The sequence below is a fragment of the Akebia trifoliata genome, chromosome 2, assembly GCF_017979445.1.
Source record: "Akebia trifoliata isolate Shusen 1 chromosome 2, ASM1797944v1, whole genome shotgun sequence".
NCBI lineage: Eukaryota > Viridiplantae > Streptophyta > Magnoliopsida > Ranunculales > Lardizabalaceae > Akebia > Akebia trifoliata.
Genome location: NC_141376.1, coordinates 11,752,155 through 11,769,561, shown reverse-complemented (window position 1 = coordinate 11,769,561; position 17,407 = coordinate 11,752,155). Strand labels below are relative to the sequence as shown.

General features: G+C 33.6%; 3 protein-coding genes across 3 annotated transcripts; all 3 read left to right on the top strand.

The window, feature by feature from the left end:
• Positions 1-2,055: 2,055 nt before the first annotated feature.
• Positions 2,056-2,656, top strand: LOC147409571 (uncharacterized). The gene is made up of 2 exons (XM_086418094.1): positions 2,056-2,318; positions 2,377-2,656. Exons 1-2 carry the CDS (start codon positions 2,056-2,058, stop codon positions 2,654-2,656), a joined length of 543 nt encoding a protein of 180 aa, XP_086274220.1.
• Positions 2,657-8,001: 5,345 nt separating this feature from the next.
• On the top strand, positions 8,002-8,601 carry LOC147409570 (uncharacterized). The gene has a single exon (XM_086418083.1). The coding sequence runs from the start codon at positions 8,002-8,004 to the stop codon at positions 8,599-8,601; it is 600 nt and encodes a 199-aa protein (XP_086274209.1).
• Positions 8,602-12,523: 3,922 nt separating this feature from the next.
• LOC147409569 (uncharacterized) lies at positions 12,524-13,226 on the top strand. The gene has a single exon (XM_086459502.1). The coding sequence runs from the start codon at positions 12,543-12,545 to the stop codon at positions 13,134-13,136; it is 594 nt and encodes a 197-aa protein (XP_086315628.1). The 5' UTR covers positions 12,524-12,542; the 3' UTR covers positions 13,137-13,226.
• Positions 13,227-17,407: the final 4,181 nt, after the last annotated feature.

Sequence of the window (17,407 nt, the reverse complement as noted above, 5' to 3'; positions counted from 1 at the left end):
TTCCTTCGTCTCTGGATTAGAGTTTGAGAGCTTCTTCTTCTCTAGAGGGAAAATTTCTATCTTTTGAGAGAAAATGGTTTGAATTTTTCTTTAAATGAGGGATGCTTTGATATTTATAGACTTAAGATAATTCATTTTTATAATTATACCCCGATTTAAAGAGTTTTGATTGGTTCATCTAAAGGTTAAATTTGTTCAAATCCAATTTTAAAAATTCTATGGATTAATATTGGGTCAAACTCATTTGTTAGGGTGTGAGGCCCAATAATTAAGGTAGATCACATGGATTTGCTCAACCATGAATTTTATTTGGAAAAATTCAAGACCCAAACTATAAGAGGTATGTTTCAATAAAGGGGCGCAATTTGGATGTTCAAGCCCACTTATGAATTTCAAGGACATTCTTGCAATTTAAGAAAGGTGTAGGATCCATTTAAAAATTTTGATGTCTACACGTGTATATTTGTCTTAATTTATTTCTTACATAAAGAATTTGGATATTCTAACTTGATCATATCACTTGCAGAGATAGTGACACATGACAAAATAAAAGTTTCTTTTCATGTCCATGTAACAGAAAAAAAATATAAACTTAATAACCTCGACTACAAACTTCCTCTTATCTTAAAACTGTCTTTATAAAAATTAGAGGCGGTTCACTCGAACGCCTCAAAATATTAGTCGGTATATGTTTTCCAAGTGAAATTATATATTAGAAGTAGATTTTCATTAAAAACAAAATGGAGGTTAAGAACTGTCCTTGAATGCTCAAATGACGTAGTGGCCAAATGGTAACAAATTTACTAGTGGTCATATATGGAACAACCTATGACACTGTTAAGAGTCGTGCTAATCTGTCACTCTTTGTACGATCCCATCACAAAATAGTAGATCCTTTACTTAGGGATACACAAAAAAAAGATTAATGGTTTTGTAATTGCTAGTTCAAGGAGCTTATGAAAAGAGAGCGTTAGATTATCATTAGTTTACTTTTAATATCAATTATTAAACACCTCTATTTGAGTAATTAATTAGAGCTGGTTGAGATTTGAGAACCTTTGTTAATTAGTTTTTGAAAATAGAGGTGATTTTAGTAAGCATTTGTAGATAATCACCACTGTACACCTTTTTTGTGCAATTTTACTTATTTCACATGGGATTGTTTTACGAACTCGGGTTTTCTAAAGAAACACAATTTTTTCAGGACAACTATTTTTAAGACTAATGATAATTTGACGCTCTTTTTTGTAACGACCCGTTACGCTCCCTAACACAGTAGTTACATAGCCATACATCTTTTTCTTGAATATTCCGAAGCAAAGGATCTATGGTTTTGTGATGGGAGCGTACGGGGGCTTCTAAAAAAAAGAGCGCTCGATTATCACGACCCAATTTTTTTTAATCAAAGTACTCCCAAAAGAATTTTGATAGTCTTTTAGTGATAAAAAAAAAAGGGGGCTTATGTGTTGTACAATGGTAATATTTATGTTTATATCATTAATTATAATAAAAATTATTTACCAAAAACTTCATTTCGTAATGACACATTTTCATTAAAAAATAAAATACAGTTGCCTTTTAAGATTAGATTTAGAAATGTCATGATTTTAGAAGTTGTTAACGTCACATACTTATATTGGATGTCCATGTATGATTAACACAATGTTGATCTGATAAGATATCAATTCAGTTGTTATAGGATCCAAACCCTAAGATATCGGACCATATTCTTAAGTCTAATATATCCAAAGATAGCCTCTCTAATTACATTTAAGAATGATTTCAAAGATAGTCTCAAAGAGTATTTTAATTTCAAAGCACTAAGTTCATGCCATATAAAATATATGTGAAGCTACCCAGCAAAAAAACATGCGGAACAAAGATTTGATGGACGATTTTATTTACTTTTAAATGAACAAAAGCAGTTCCATCGCACCTCCCTTCAAATAAATAAATAAATAAACCTTACGTATATATAACAGCACACACCAAACCAAAGGCATCTTCACTTACAGTTCATAACCCTCGTATCTTCTCATCACTAGACATCCTACCATGGATTCTTGCAAAAACCTTCCTTCACTTAACTGTGAATTGAGAATCATAAGAGCGAGAAACCTCGAATTCATATCGACAGGGAACCTCTTTGTTAGATACTATCTTCAAACTGAAAACATTAACCGAGGAATTCGGCTTAATAGTCAGGAAATATCAACAAAATTTGACCCATATTGGAACGAGTCTGTTTCTTTGGAGTGTTTGGGAGGCCAAGACGCCATCGACAAGCTTAAGAAGCAAAGCGTTGTGTTCGAGCTTCGGTGAAGAAACACAAAACCGATCCTTGGGAAAATTGGTGGGGTCCAAACTTTTGGTTAGAGGAGAGATTGAGTGGACGGACGTGTTAGAATCGGCTGAGCTGTCGATAGAGAAATGGGTTAACTCAGTTACGACGAGTCGTCTTGTTCCGGAGGGTTTAAAGCCACCTGCACTGCAAATTGGAATGAAGGTCATAGTCCAGCAGGGAAAGGTGAAGATGGAGAAAAATAGGAGAGATTGTGGGTTGAGGAAATGGAACGAGTGTGGCTGCAGACATGGTGAGTGTAATGGTAGAGATGAGGATATTTTGGCACTTGCTGCAGCGCTGGAGTTGTTGTAGATACTAACATGGGCATAGAGCTTGATCAGGTTCATGTAATTTTTTGAGGTTATTGGATCGAATTCTTATTTTTTATTTTTAAATCTGAGATGAACACAAGCAAAAGACTTATGCAAATTGTAGGGTTTTTTTTTTTTTTTTTTCTTTTAAATTTTTAAATATTAAAAATTTCAATACTATTTAAGTAAAAAATATTGTTGGACAAATAAAGATCAAACGATACACTTATCTTTTGCACCAAAAGAAAATGAAAAATGAAAAATGAAATCTAAAGATATCCCAATAAAACAATGAACATTGGAGCAACTCGACTCGGATGTCCACCAAATCCACTCAAACCAAGTTTTCGCTTTGTATAAATTATGCCACTTGTACATTTAATATGATTTTAAAGGCTTTCCCACAACACATAATATATATAGACATAATTCTAAAATTTTAAATTTTGAACTATTAAAATTTTCAAATGTATTTTCAGAACTTTTATTAAATCTAACCAATATTTATTTTACTCATGGGAGTCGACTCGGATGTCCATTGAGTTGACTCCAGGTTGTCGAGTTTTGAACCATGGTCTTAAACTAATTCCTTGGTGGACCTGGAATCCATCAAGAAAAGGTCTCATTCCTTTAAATCACATGTACAAATAATATGATTATCAAATACAAAGTATCTCATAAGTGGGGACCCATTAATCTTCAAATATATAATCTTTTGGTCCAAAATAAATTCGAGCTATCTGGTTTCCACCATCCAACAAGGATGAATAATTTAGAGCCATACACCAAGCTTTCTTTGAGAAAGGTAGGATTACTATATGCTTCAAACTTTCTTTTCCAGCCAACGTGTTAACCACGATTTAATCCCTCCCCCCCAACCCCCTTCAGGTCTCTCCACTCTTTTTATTATAATAAGAGCAAGAAATCAAGAGCGAAATCTGTTTCCATTGAATCTTGCAGTATAATAATATATAAAAATCACTATCCCCAAGGGATCAAATCCACTTGTAAAGGCAGATATTGATTTAAAACAAAAAAAAAGTACAAGATTATTATGCTATCCATCTAATTGTTCTTGTTTAACCCTATCAACTAAAAAATTACTTGAATTACTCTTGGGTTTGTGGACGACATAAATTGGTAGGGCAACATGGCAATAATGACGTGGAAGAAGATACCACTATGAACCATACCAAGGCCTCCATATGGAATGATAAGGTCATGCGACCATGACAACACGGACGGCACAGATGGACAACGTCCATGATAGTGTGCATCTCCAGGGTATCATCCACGTGGAAAAGTGGGATTTCAGGTGGAAGCGGTCCTCTTTCACAACCCAGTGGGATATACCCAAAAGCTAGGGCAGACATGGTGCTCGCTAAGATATCCCTCTCGGGACACAAGGACGAGTCACGCTACAACAAATCTTTCCTTTACGATGAATTTTTTTTACATGAATTTAGTTTCATCACAAAAGATGGACTTTTTGCGAGGAAAAATACAATTTGTCACTAAATATGTGTTTATATTAGTTTTTGCTACAAAATGTTTAGTCGTTACAAAAAGTAGTGGCTAAATCCTTGGTGTCAAAATTCTCTACCAAAAGTATTAGTGACAAACATTTAACCATGAGCCTATTTTGGTCAAATATTACATTTTGTCCCTAAAAATGCGTTATTAGTAATTCGCCACATACCATATTTCGTCACTAAATAGGTAGAACAACATTGTCATTGACAACACTTTTAGCCACAAACATTTGTTCGTCACAAAAGATTACTATTGGCTGCACATTTTACATTTCATCACTAAATATATATGATAATTAAGTTATTTGCCACGAACCTCATTTCTACATTTGTTCACACTTATTGGATCTAGTATCCATCCAATAGTGGATAGAAGAGATGGAGCACAACTAAATACATATGGCTAAAAAATAAAATCAGCTCCCTCTTGATCAATGCATGATTGATGCAAAATAGATCTGGTATGGTATCGATTCAGTTGTGATTCTCAAAATATTCTGATGGTTAATGATAATTTAATGAAGTTTCAATTTAAGAAATGTGAAAAACTGTGTTGTCGACAACAAATTTAACAAATCTATCGCGTGATTCATGAAACAAGATTTTAAATGATTTAATAAAAAAGAGAGTACAAATCACAATGTTTTTTTTTTATTAACAGTCAAATACAAACGTGAAAATGGTGAGATATGCATAATTTTCTTCTCTCCGGACATCACACGTGATTGGTTGAGAATACGGCTTTTGACATGTAGATGATTGATTGATTTTGATGCTAGATCTTCGGTAGAGGTTTATGTAGACTGTTTTTTCTTCGGACTTCACACTTTATCGACTAAGAATGATTTCTTGACTTCTGAAAAAGGATTTTTGGGTTTGATCTTCTCTTGAATCATAATTCAAGTCTCTCTTAAAGAGTTTTGCTTCGTCTCTAAAATAGAATTTGAGAGCTTCTTCTTGTCTAGAGGGAGAATTTCTATCTTTTGAGAGAAAGTGGTTCAAGTTTCCCTCTAAATGAGGGATGCTTTGATATTTATAGATTTAAGATAATTCATCTTTCCAATTATACATCGATTTAAAGAGTTTTGATTGGTTTATCTAAAAGTTAAATTTGTCCAAATCCAATTTTAAAAATTCCATGGATTAGTATTGGGCCAAACTCATTTGTTAAGGTGTGAGGCCCAATAGTTAAGGTAAATCACTTGGATTTGCTCAACCATGAATTTTATCTGGGAAAATTCAAGACCCAAACTATAAGATGTATGTTTCAATAAAGGGGCCCAATTTGGATGTACAAGTCCATTTATGAATTTCAAGGACATTCTTGCAATTTAAGAAAGGTGTAGGATCCATTTTAAAATTTTGATGTCTACACGTGTATATTTGTTTTAATTCATTTCTTACATAAAGAATTTGGATATTCTAACTCGATCATATCAATTGCAGAGATGGTGATATATGACAAAATAAAATTTTCTTTTCATGTCCATGCAACAGAAAAAAAAAAAAAATATAAACTTAATAACCTCGACTGCAAACTTCCTCTTATCTTAAAACTGTCTTTATAAAAATTAGAGGCGGTTCACTTGAACGCCTCAAAATATTAGTCGGTATATGTTTTCCAAGTGAAATTATATATTAGAAGTGGATTTTCATTAAAAACAAAATGGAGGTTTAGAACTGTCCTTAAATGCTCAAATGACGTAGTGGCCAAATGGTAACAAATTTACTGGTGGTCATATATGGAACAACTTATGACACTGTTAAGAGTCGTGCTAATCTGACACTTTTTCTATGATCCCATCACAAAATAGTAGATCCTTTGCTTCGGGATACACACAAAAAAAAGATTTATGATTTTGTAATTGCCAGTTCAAGGAGCTTATGAAAAGAGAGCGTTAAATTATCATTAGTCTACTTTTAATGTTAGTTATTAAACACCTCTATTTGAGTAATTAATTAGAGCCGGTTGAGATTTGAGAACCTTTGTTAATTAGTTTTCGAAAATAGAGATGATTTTAGTAAGCATTTGCAGATAATCACCACTGTATACCTTTTTTGTGCAATTTTACTTGTTTCACATGGGATTGTTTTACCAACTCGGGATTTCTAAAGAAACACAATTTTTTCATGACAACTATTTTTACGACTAACGATAATTTGACGTACTTTTTTGTAACGACCCCTTACGCTCCCTAACACAGTAGTTACATAACCATACATCTTTTTCTTGAGTATCCCGAAGCAAAGGATCTATGGTTCTGTCATGGGAGCGTACGGGGGCTTCTAAAAAAAGAGCGTCCGATTATCACGACCCAATTTTTTTTTAATCAGAGTACTCCCTAAAGAAATTTTATAATCTTTTAGTGATAAAAAAGGGGGATTATGTGTTGGACAATGGTAATATTTATGTTTATATCATTAATTATAATAAAAATTATTTACCAAAAAATTCATTAAAAAATAAAATACAGTTGCCTTTTAAGATTAGATTAAGAAATGTCATGATTTAAGAAATTGTTAACGTCACATACTTATATTGGATGTCCATATATGATTAACACAATGTTGATTTGATGGGATATCAATTCAGTTGTTATAGGATCCAAACCCTAAGATATCGGACCATATTCTTAAGTCTAATATATCCAGAGATAGCCGCGCTTATTACAATATTTAAGAATGATTTCAAAGATAGTCTCAAAGAGTATTTTAATTTCAAAGCACTAACTAAGTTCATGCCATATAAAATATATGTGAAGCTACCCAGCCAAAAAACACGGGGAACAAAAGATTTGATGGACGATTTTATTTAATTTTAAATGAACAAAAGCAGTTTCATCGCACCTCCCTTCAAATAACTAAATAAATAAATAAAACTTATATATATATATATATATATATATATATGGGTCCCGTTCAGCACCCTAAGTTTTACCACACACTTTAAAAAACGTGTTTTGTCTTACATGGGTTAGAAGTTTTGAAATTGGCTGATTTTTTGTGAGGATGATCTCTATGGTGAGGAGATCATCCTCATCAAAAATCAGCTCATTCCAAAACTTCTAACCCCATCAAAAATGGTTTGCAAAAAATGGACGGTCCACGATTTTTCAACGTGTAAACATGGGGCTAAACATTTCGGAATGGGCTGATTTTTGGGGAGGATGATCTTCTAATTATAGAGATCATCCTCACCAAAAATCAGCCCATTCCAAAACTTCTAACCCATGTAGGACAAAAAACGTTTGTTAAAATGTGTGGTAAAACTTAGGGTGCTGAACATTTCCCTATATGGGTATATATATATATATATATATATGGGAAATGTTCAGCACCCTAAGTTTTACCACACACTTTAACAAACGTTTTTTGTCCTACATGGGTTAGAAGTTTTGGAATGGGCTGATTTTTCGTGAGGATGATCTCTATGATTAAAAGATCATCCTCCCCAAAAATCAGCCCATTCCGAAATGTTTAGCCCCATGTTTACAAGTTGAATAATCGTGGACCGTCCATTTTTTGTAAATCATTTTTGATGGGGTTAGAAGTTTTGGAATGAGCTGATTTTTGGTGAGGATGATCTCCTCACCATAGAGATCATCCTCACCAAAAATCAGCCCATTCCGAAACTTCTAACCCATGTAGGACAAAACGCGTTTGTTAAAGTGTGTGGTAAAACTTAGGGTGCCGAACGGGACCCTATATATATATATATATATATATATATATATATAACAGCACACACCAAACCAAAGGCATATTCACTCACACTTCATAACCCTCGTATCTTCTCATCACTAGACCTTCTACCATGGATGCTTGCCAAAACCTTCCTTCACTTAAGTGTGAATTGAGAATCATAAGAGCGAGAAACCTCGAATTCATATTGACAGGGAACCTCTTTGTTAGATACTATATTCAAACTGAAAACATTAATCGAAGAATTCGGCTTAATAGTCAGGAAATATCAGCAAAATTTGACCCATATTGGAACGAGTCTATTTCTTTGGAGTGTTTGGGAGGCCAAGACGCCATCAACAAGCTTAAGAAGCAAAGCGTTGTGTTCGAGCTTCGGTGGAGAAACACAAAACCGATCCTTGGGAATATTGGTGGGTCCAAACTTTTGGTTAGAGGAGAGATTGAGTGGAAGGACGTGTTAGAATCGGCTGAGCTGTCGATAGAGAAATGGGTTAACTCAGTTACGACGAGTCGTCTTGTTCCGGAGGGTTTAAAGCCACCTGCACTGCAAATTGGAATGAAGGTCATAGTCCAGCAGGGAAAGGTGAAGATGGAGAAAAATAGGAGAGATTGTGGGTTGAGGAAATGGAACGAGTGTGGCTGCAGACATGGTGAGTGTAATGGTAGAGATGAGGATATTTTGGCACTTGCTGCAGCGCTGGAGTTGTTGTAGATACTAACATGGGCATAGAGCTTGATTAGGTTCATGTAATTTTTTGAGGTTATTGGATCGAATTCTTATTTTTTATTTTTAAATCTGAGATGAACACAAGCAAAAGACTTATGCAAATTGTAGGTTTTTTTTTTTTTTTTTTTTTAATATTAAAAATTTCAATTATATTTAAGTAAAAAATATTTGTTGCATAAATAAAGATCAAACGATACACTTATCTTTTGCACCAAAAGAAAAGGATAAATGATAAATGCAATCTAAAGATATCCCAATAAAACAATGAACATTGGCACTACCCACTTATATTTATAATTAAGCAACTCTACTCGGATGTCCACCAAATCCACTCAAACCAAGTTTTCGCTTTGTATAAATTATGCCACTTGTACATTTAATATGATTTTAAAGGCTTTTGCGATCCAATGTCTAAGACAAGTCCTACGTGGGGTCCATTAATCTTCAAATGTATAATCTTTGGTTTCTATCCATCCAACTAGGATGAATGCAATCTAGACCCATATGGCATGCTTCCTTTTTCAACTATCGTGTTAACCACAATTAAATCCCTCCTTCTCTCCAATCTTTTGATTATCATAAAAAGAAATCAAGACCCAAAATCCGTTTTAGTTTAATTTTATATAATAGTTAGTGTGGGTACCTTTGATGATTTAAACACTTCTCTATCTTTCCTTCTAATGCTAACGATTGGAACTCTTGAGTTTGTGATGATTTTTGAAATATTATGATGATAAAGTAATTAGATAATTCAACACAATTTCAATTTAAGAAGAGTGAGAATTGCGTAGTTTTGTCTTCATTGATCACTACCTCTATCTATAGACTTAAGAGGTATGGTTGCATGTAATGAATGCTGGTTTGGTCATATAATTTGTAGAGATGGTGACACGTGAGTGGAAGCTTTTCTTTTCAAGATATCAAATGATATCAGATTATTTGTAGTCTTATTCACGGCACGAGTTAGGTTATGAGGAAATTCAATCTTTTCATCTGCAACAAAGTAGTTACAATGAACTCAACGAATCATTATATGTGTGGTGATGAGCTGGTTTCTTGGGAGATGTATTTTGGAAACTTCATTCTCCGAACTTCATGTCTTGTGCTTTGTAGTATTATTTCCACTTTTGTTATGTCCATTTGAATGAAAAGTTGGAATTGTTTTATGATTGTTCACGAGTGGTTCCCTTCTCCCTAGACGGGTCTAAGATGAACTCTGAATCCTATTCGATTTTCTTGAACCCCCACAAATAAAATAAAGTAGGGCCCCGTCCGTATCCTCAAGGGGCCAAAACCTTGCTCAGTCTTCCAGTTGTTAGGCTAGAACTCCTTGGATTTAAAAATACAAGATTATGCTAAGGTTTCATGTCCATACAAATTATATATTTTTTAACATTGGATTGTCTTACCAACTCAAAATTACTTGAAGCACCCTTGGGATTTCTTAAAGAGTTGTGCTGGAGTAGCATTGAAATGTGCATCGATTCCCAAAACCTCATTCTACATAAATCAAAAAAATTCAGACATTTTATTTTACATAATAAAATTGTCATTTTCATTCCATCGAATTAGACAAAATTTTCAAAATATTGACTGAGGTGAATGAATTTTTGGACACGTCATTGATAATTCACAATGGAAAAATCATTGGGAGGCCTTTGAGTTTGAGACAATTCCTCCAAGTTTTAAAATCATGTCAATAAGAAGCAATATTTTAGAAGTGGCCTCATTTTCGACTCGGATGTAAATTGAGTTGATTCAAGGAGGCAATAAAATATATATTAATATACAAATATATGGAGAATTTTCTAGTTTTAAAGTGAGTAAACCTAGTAGAAGGTGCTAGCCACATTTATATATAATATAATTATCAAGGATTTTGTGGTCCAAAGAATAAGATATCTTCTAAATTGGACTCACTAATCTTCTAATTCATGATCTTTTGGTCCAAGATACAATCTAGCTGATATCCACCCATCCTACAAAGGTGGATGATTTGGAGCCATAAACCATCTCTTTTAGAAAGGTAGGATAGGTATGCTTCAAACTTCCTTGTCCAGCAAACATGTTAACCACTATTTAATAACCCTTCTCTTCATCTATTTGATAATAATAAAACCAAGAAATCAACACCCAAAATCCTTTTTCATTCAATCTTGTATAAGAATAGAACATAGTACGATCCCATCACTATCCCCAAGGGATTAAATCCTTGCTTAAGTCTTCCATTGGTAAACTCAGATCTGCTTGAATTTAAAATTACAATATTACGCTTAGGTTTCATATCCATCTAATCGTTCTTGTTTAACATGGGTTTGTCTCACCACCTCAAAATTACATGAGCTACCTTTGGGATTTTATATAAAAATTTACCATTAAGGAGAGTTAAGTACCGATTGATTGTACAGTTAGGGTCATCAATCTGATCCACATGATTTTGGGATATCATTTGCTTTAGATGGAGTCACCCTAATAATTTTGCTCAATACACATATCCACTACATCCGTTGAAAAATGTATGTTATTGTCATTACCATCGGTGTAATCAATGGATCTTAGAAAACCAATCAAGCTTGATTGGAGTTAGTACTAAAAATCAGATAAGAACTTGGTGGACATATGTATGGACAATGTTCTAGACAATGTTTTGTCTTATATGAAAAAAAAGTTCCAGAATGGGCTGATCTTTCGTGAGGATGTTCTCTATGACGAGGAGATCACAGTCACAAAAAATCAGCCGATTCTAAGATTTCTAGCCCTATGAAAAAAGGTTACAAACTAATGGTAAAAAGGAACAGTTCACGATTCTTAAACTTGTAAATTGGTGCTAGCAATTACAGAATGTGCTGATTTTTTCCAGTCTGAAATTTTTTTCCCATGTAGGGCAAAACATTTTGTCTAGAATGTTGCCTATGTATACATACACACACACATATTATTGTAATGAGAGAAGGTGGAGTAGAAGTGGTTCGACACCAAATTTGGGATCTCTACAACGCTCCCACCTTTATACTTAAACTTAATATAAAAATGGTCATTTTGGTCAAAATTAAGAAAATTGCGTGACTGGAACCAAGAATCATGTTGGTTAGTTTTAGAAAGTTACAAAAATATCCTTTGTTTTATTAAGAACTAACTAACTAATATTTCAAAATACAGATAAGTTTCTTTTAATACATGTGGGTTCGCACATGCCACCTTACATGTGGGTTCGCACATGCCACCTTCTAATATATATAAATATATATATATATATATATATATATATATATAGAGAGAGAGAGAGAGAGAGAGAGAGAGAGAGAGAGAGAGAGAGAGATTGTTTTTTACAATTGATATTTTTAAGAAAAGTCGTGATTTTGTAAGTTACTAACGTCCCATATTTAAATTGGATCTATGCATGATTGAGTGATTGACATAAAATTGATCTGATAAGGATTCAATTCAGCTGCTTACAGGATCCAAATCCTCAATTTATATTGGCAGTTTCGGATCATTTATTGGGAATGAAATTTTGGAATGGGTACACTTAAACAATATCGGATTATATTTTAACTCTGATCTAGCAGTAGACAGCCGCCCTAGTTACATTTAAGCATGGTTTGAATAGTAACTATAGATATTAAACCTTTAACCTTTATTGAGTCTCAAAGGGTATTTTAATTTCAAAGCACTAGTAAGTCCAGGGCCACTATAATATATGTGATATTACTCAGCAAAACAAAAAAAAAAAAAACATGTGACACAAAGATTTGGTGGAGGATTTTATTTAATTTTAAATGCACAAAGCAGCTCCATTGCAATTTCCTCCAAATAAAATATACAAAAACTTTATGTATATAACACCACACACCAAAGGCATCTTCACCCACAACTCATAACCCTCTACTGCTTCTTTTAACTATCTTTTCTCTAGACTTTCTACCATGGGTGCTTCTCAAAACCTTCCCTCACTTAACTGTGAATTGAGAATCATAAGAGCGAGAAACGTCGAATTCATATCGACAGGGAACCTCTTTGTTAGATACTATCTTCAAACTGGAAACAACAGAAGAATTCAGCTTAATACTCGAGGGATATCAGCAAAATTTGATCCATATTGGAACGAGTCTATTTCTTTGGAGTGTTTAGGAGGCCAAGACGCAATCGATAAGCTTAAGAAGCAAAGCGTTGTGTTTGAGCTTCGTTGGAGAAACGGGAAATCGATTCTTGGGAAAATTGGTGGGTCCAAACTCTTGGCCAAAGGAGAGATTGAGTGGAAGGATGTGTTAGACTCGGCCGAGTTGTCAATAGATAAATGGGTTAACTCGGTCACGACGAGTCATCATGTTCTGGAGGGTTTAAAGCCACCTGCAATACAAATTGGGATGAAGGTTATGGTCCAGGGAAAGGTTGAGATGGCGAAAAGGAGGAGAGAGTGTGGGTTGAGGAAGTGGAACGAATGCGGATGCAGACATGGAGAGTGCAATGGTAGAGATGAGGATATTTTTGCACTTGCTGCAACTTTAGAGATGTTGTAGATGCTAACATGGGCATATAGCTTAATTAGGCTAATGTAATTAAATTCAGTTTATTGGATTGGATTATTTTTTCCTAAGATGTGAATACAAGAAAAAGAATTATGCAACTTTTAAGTTGGCTTTTATACTAATTATTGAACTTTAACTTTGTAATTTATATATATCTTGATTTCAAAGGGTGTTACATCCATTGTTTCAAAAGTTCCAAGAAGACTGAGATGACTCAATAGAGTTATCTCGATATATCTCGTGGGCAAGACGAGATAAGATCATCCAGATCTTTAGTTTTCTTATTCTTCTTCTTATATTAACTCGTCACATGGATATTTTATCAATTCTTGTAATAATTATCTCACATGTATGATCCTTAGGACTCATTGGTCACTTGATGATTATAATTATCTCAACAAACATATGAAATTTACAAGATAACATTCGTTGCTAAAAGTGTCTCGATCTACGTGCATATCCATTTTAGGTTTTGGAATTCGTTATTGGTATTCAATGGAATCGTCACCTAATTTTATGGTCTAGGAATTAAAATTGACACTGAAAATGAATTCGGATTGATTTATGATAGATATTATATGATCGGATTACGAGATTGGAAAATATTATGCACCAATTTCGCTTAGTGAAAGTCACTTTATACTATTATTAATAGATCTACATTGCAAAACACAACCTAAACTCTAAAAGAAGAAATTCAAAAATTTACCAAGTTGATTGTGGTGTGCGTTCCTAAGAAATTCCTAGATAATAGAATAATTTATTTTTAAAAATCTGTAAATAATAGAATCATCCTTGCAATGTTTTTGTAACTTTAAATAATTGATGAACTTTAATAAACAAATATTTGCCCCCCATCCCCAGGAAAAAAAAATCATCAAAACTCCCCCAAAACCTTCTCAAAACCCGAAAAATTAAAATCCCAACTCAATACCCATACTATAGGCATGAATTTTTAACTAGAAACACCCTAGAAAATCATCAAAATGCAAATCATCACCAACATTCGCACATCATCCACGTAGATCTCATCTTCGAGCTTGATAACAAATCTGAATAGAGATAATTTACTAAGATTTCCGATTATTGGTTTATTGATTTTCAAAAATTTTGAATTTGTCAAATTTGAGGCAAATTATTGTTTTACCCTCGAAAGGGGTTTTTTGCTTACTAATGTTATTTTCAATGTTTTGGGATGTTTTAGAATCAATCTTTCATGAGAAATTTATTAAAAAGGTCAATTTCGTGTTGTTTGTGATTTTTTAATGTGAAATGGGTTTAAGCCCCACAAGGGGCATTTTGGTTATTTTGTCAAATTTGGTGAAATTTATAAAAAAGTTTTATTTTGATTTCATATTGTCATTTCATGTGTCAGAATGAATTTCCCAAAGAGTAACAACCTCTAAGTGTGTTTTAGTGTAAGGGGTCTTTTGATAATTTGGTTAAATTTTGCAAAAAATTTATCTTGGTCATGGAATGATGATTCATGTCTCGAGTCATGTTTTATCATGACTTCTAAGACTTCTTAAGTGTGGAATACCTCATCTAAGTTCTGAAAAATATCTAAAGACAAATAAGATCTCTTAGAACATTCATCCATTATTGGAAACCGTCGCAATTGGGTTGATCAATTCATTAATTAAACAGTATAAAAATGGGATGTATATATATATATATACCCACCCTGATAAATTAATAGAAGCTAAAGCCGAAGAAAACAAACAATGTGATCCTCCAGGTGGACATTATACAATTCTGCATGAACATTTGAGGAATCTAAAACACATAAATTATTAGTTAAAACATCCCTCCTCGCCAACCAATCAGCTGCTCTATTTGATTCTCGCCAAGCAAACTCCAACACAACCGATTCAAAACATCGCATAGCTCTTCTGATATCTCTTATAAGATTTGTTAATCTCCATGGAGTGTTCCATTCATCCTATATACCTTGGACAACCACTAACGAATCTGAATTCACAATGATATCTGCATACCCTCTTATTCTAAGATGGTTTAAGCCTTTAAAAATAGCTTCCATTCCAACAGCTATAATATCTGTATGATTCAATCGTCCAAAACCAATAATAATTATTTCACTGTTATGGTTTCTTGCAATCAAATAGCAAGCCCCTGTTTCTGAAAGTGAGCCATCCGTGTTCAACTTTATAACTCCCATTGAAAGAGGAACCCACCGGATAACTTTACCGTCTCTAGCTTTTAGCGTTCTATTACAATTGCATATTTATTAATTCTCCCACAATAGAATTTTTATCAATTCTTAGAATGATTATGTTACATGTACGCTCCATGTCTATTGGTTACCTGACGATGGTTACAAATATCTCGACATACACATTGAAAAAGAAAATACTAGTTTTATCACCAATATTGGGTTGAGGCTCTCCATCAACATAACCCTTGGTATGGTAGGGATTTGGATTTGCAAGAAAAATGTATCCCTAGTAGGGATGGAAAAAGGGCTGGTTTGGATTGGGATACATTTTTCTTGAAGGTAAGTGCAATTGTCAAAACATTAAGGGGTCAGCATACAATAATGCCAAATGAGAAGATGTGAAAGTGTAATTTACTCAACTGTTTTAATTTATGAAGGGAGTGAAAACATATTGGCTCTCCAAATTAATACTCAACTTATCATTAAAAGATACATTACTAATCCCACATATGACATTGTAGGCATCCAAATTTAAACAGGCCTCATAGGGTTTGGGTTTCCACAGATAAAATATATGATCCAGTAAATTCAAGTGATCCGTATTAAGTATTGGGCCTAAACACCCAACAAATGGGTTAACGCATGGTTAAGTCCAAAACCCACTAAAATGGGTTGGATCAATAACCAAATACCATTTAAACCGATCATATAAAATCCGATCAAGTTGAGGGCATATTTGGAAATATCCTTTTATCTTAAATCTATAAATATCAAAGCCTCTCTCATTTGTGGGGGATCGGGGTCACTTTCTCTTAGAAGACAAAAGCTCTCCATCTATAGAAGAAGAAGCTCTCATGCTCTCTTCCAGAAACAAAGTAAAGCTCTTTAAGAAGTTTAGACTCCAATTAATTAAAGAGAAGATCAAGCCTAAAGTCTTTCTCCGAAAGTCAAGAAATCTTTCTCAATCGATAAAGCGCGAAGTCCAGAACGAAGGAAGTTATGTACGTCATATTTATTTTTGTACTTGACTGTTAATCAAAGAAAAATACTGAGATTTATATCTCATTTTCATTCATATCAATAAAATCATTTACAATCTTGTTTCACGAATCTCGAGATAGATTTGTAAAATTTATTGTCGACAAACATCATGCAACTCACTTGGTCATTTGGTCTGAGAATGAGTTTGATAGCCTTTATCATAATAAAACATATACTGGGTATTAAATGATTATAGGAGTACTATATTATCCTTTCGAATCTTTATTAAACAATAATAAGACACTTATTGTCTTGTAGAGATGAGAAAGAACAAGAAAGAATGAGAGAGAGAGAGAGAGAGAGAGGACTTTGTGGTCCAAAGACTGACATATCTCATAAGTACGTGGGACTCATTAATCTTCAAATTCATGATCTTTTGGTCCAAATTCTCGCTGTTATCCACCCATCCTACAAGGGCCATAAACCATGCTCTATCTCTTTGAGAAAGGTAGGATTACTATTCGTCAAACTTCCTTTTCAAGCCAACTTGTCAACCACAATTTAATTACTCCTTCCCTTCATCCCTTTGATTATTATAAAACCAAGAAATCAAGACCCAAAATCCGTTTCATTCAATTTTGTATAATAATAGAACATAGTGCACCCCATCACTATCCCCAAGGTATCAAATCCTTTCTTAAGTCTTCCTGTTGTAAAGCTAGATCTCCTTGAATTTAAAAGTACAAGGTTATGCTAAGGTTTCATGTCAATCTAATTGTCCTTGCTTAACAGGATTTGACTCACCAACTCAATTTCTTAAACTTCCCTTGTGATACTTTGGGGTATCTTTTGGTCTAGATGTAGGCATGTAGCTGCTCGATTGAACAATTTGGATCAACCCACATATGCCTCACATGAGTTGAACATTTTTTATTGTTATTACATTGGGGTTGTCAATAGATCGTATTTAAATTGGATCAATGTTGATTTGGAGTCAGTACAGAAAGTCTAATTTGGATAAATATTTGTAGATGTGAATGAATCATTCAAGCGTGCGGGATGTCAGCAGCCTTCAAAATTATTAATTTTTAAAAATAACCTTTGA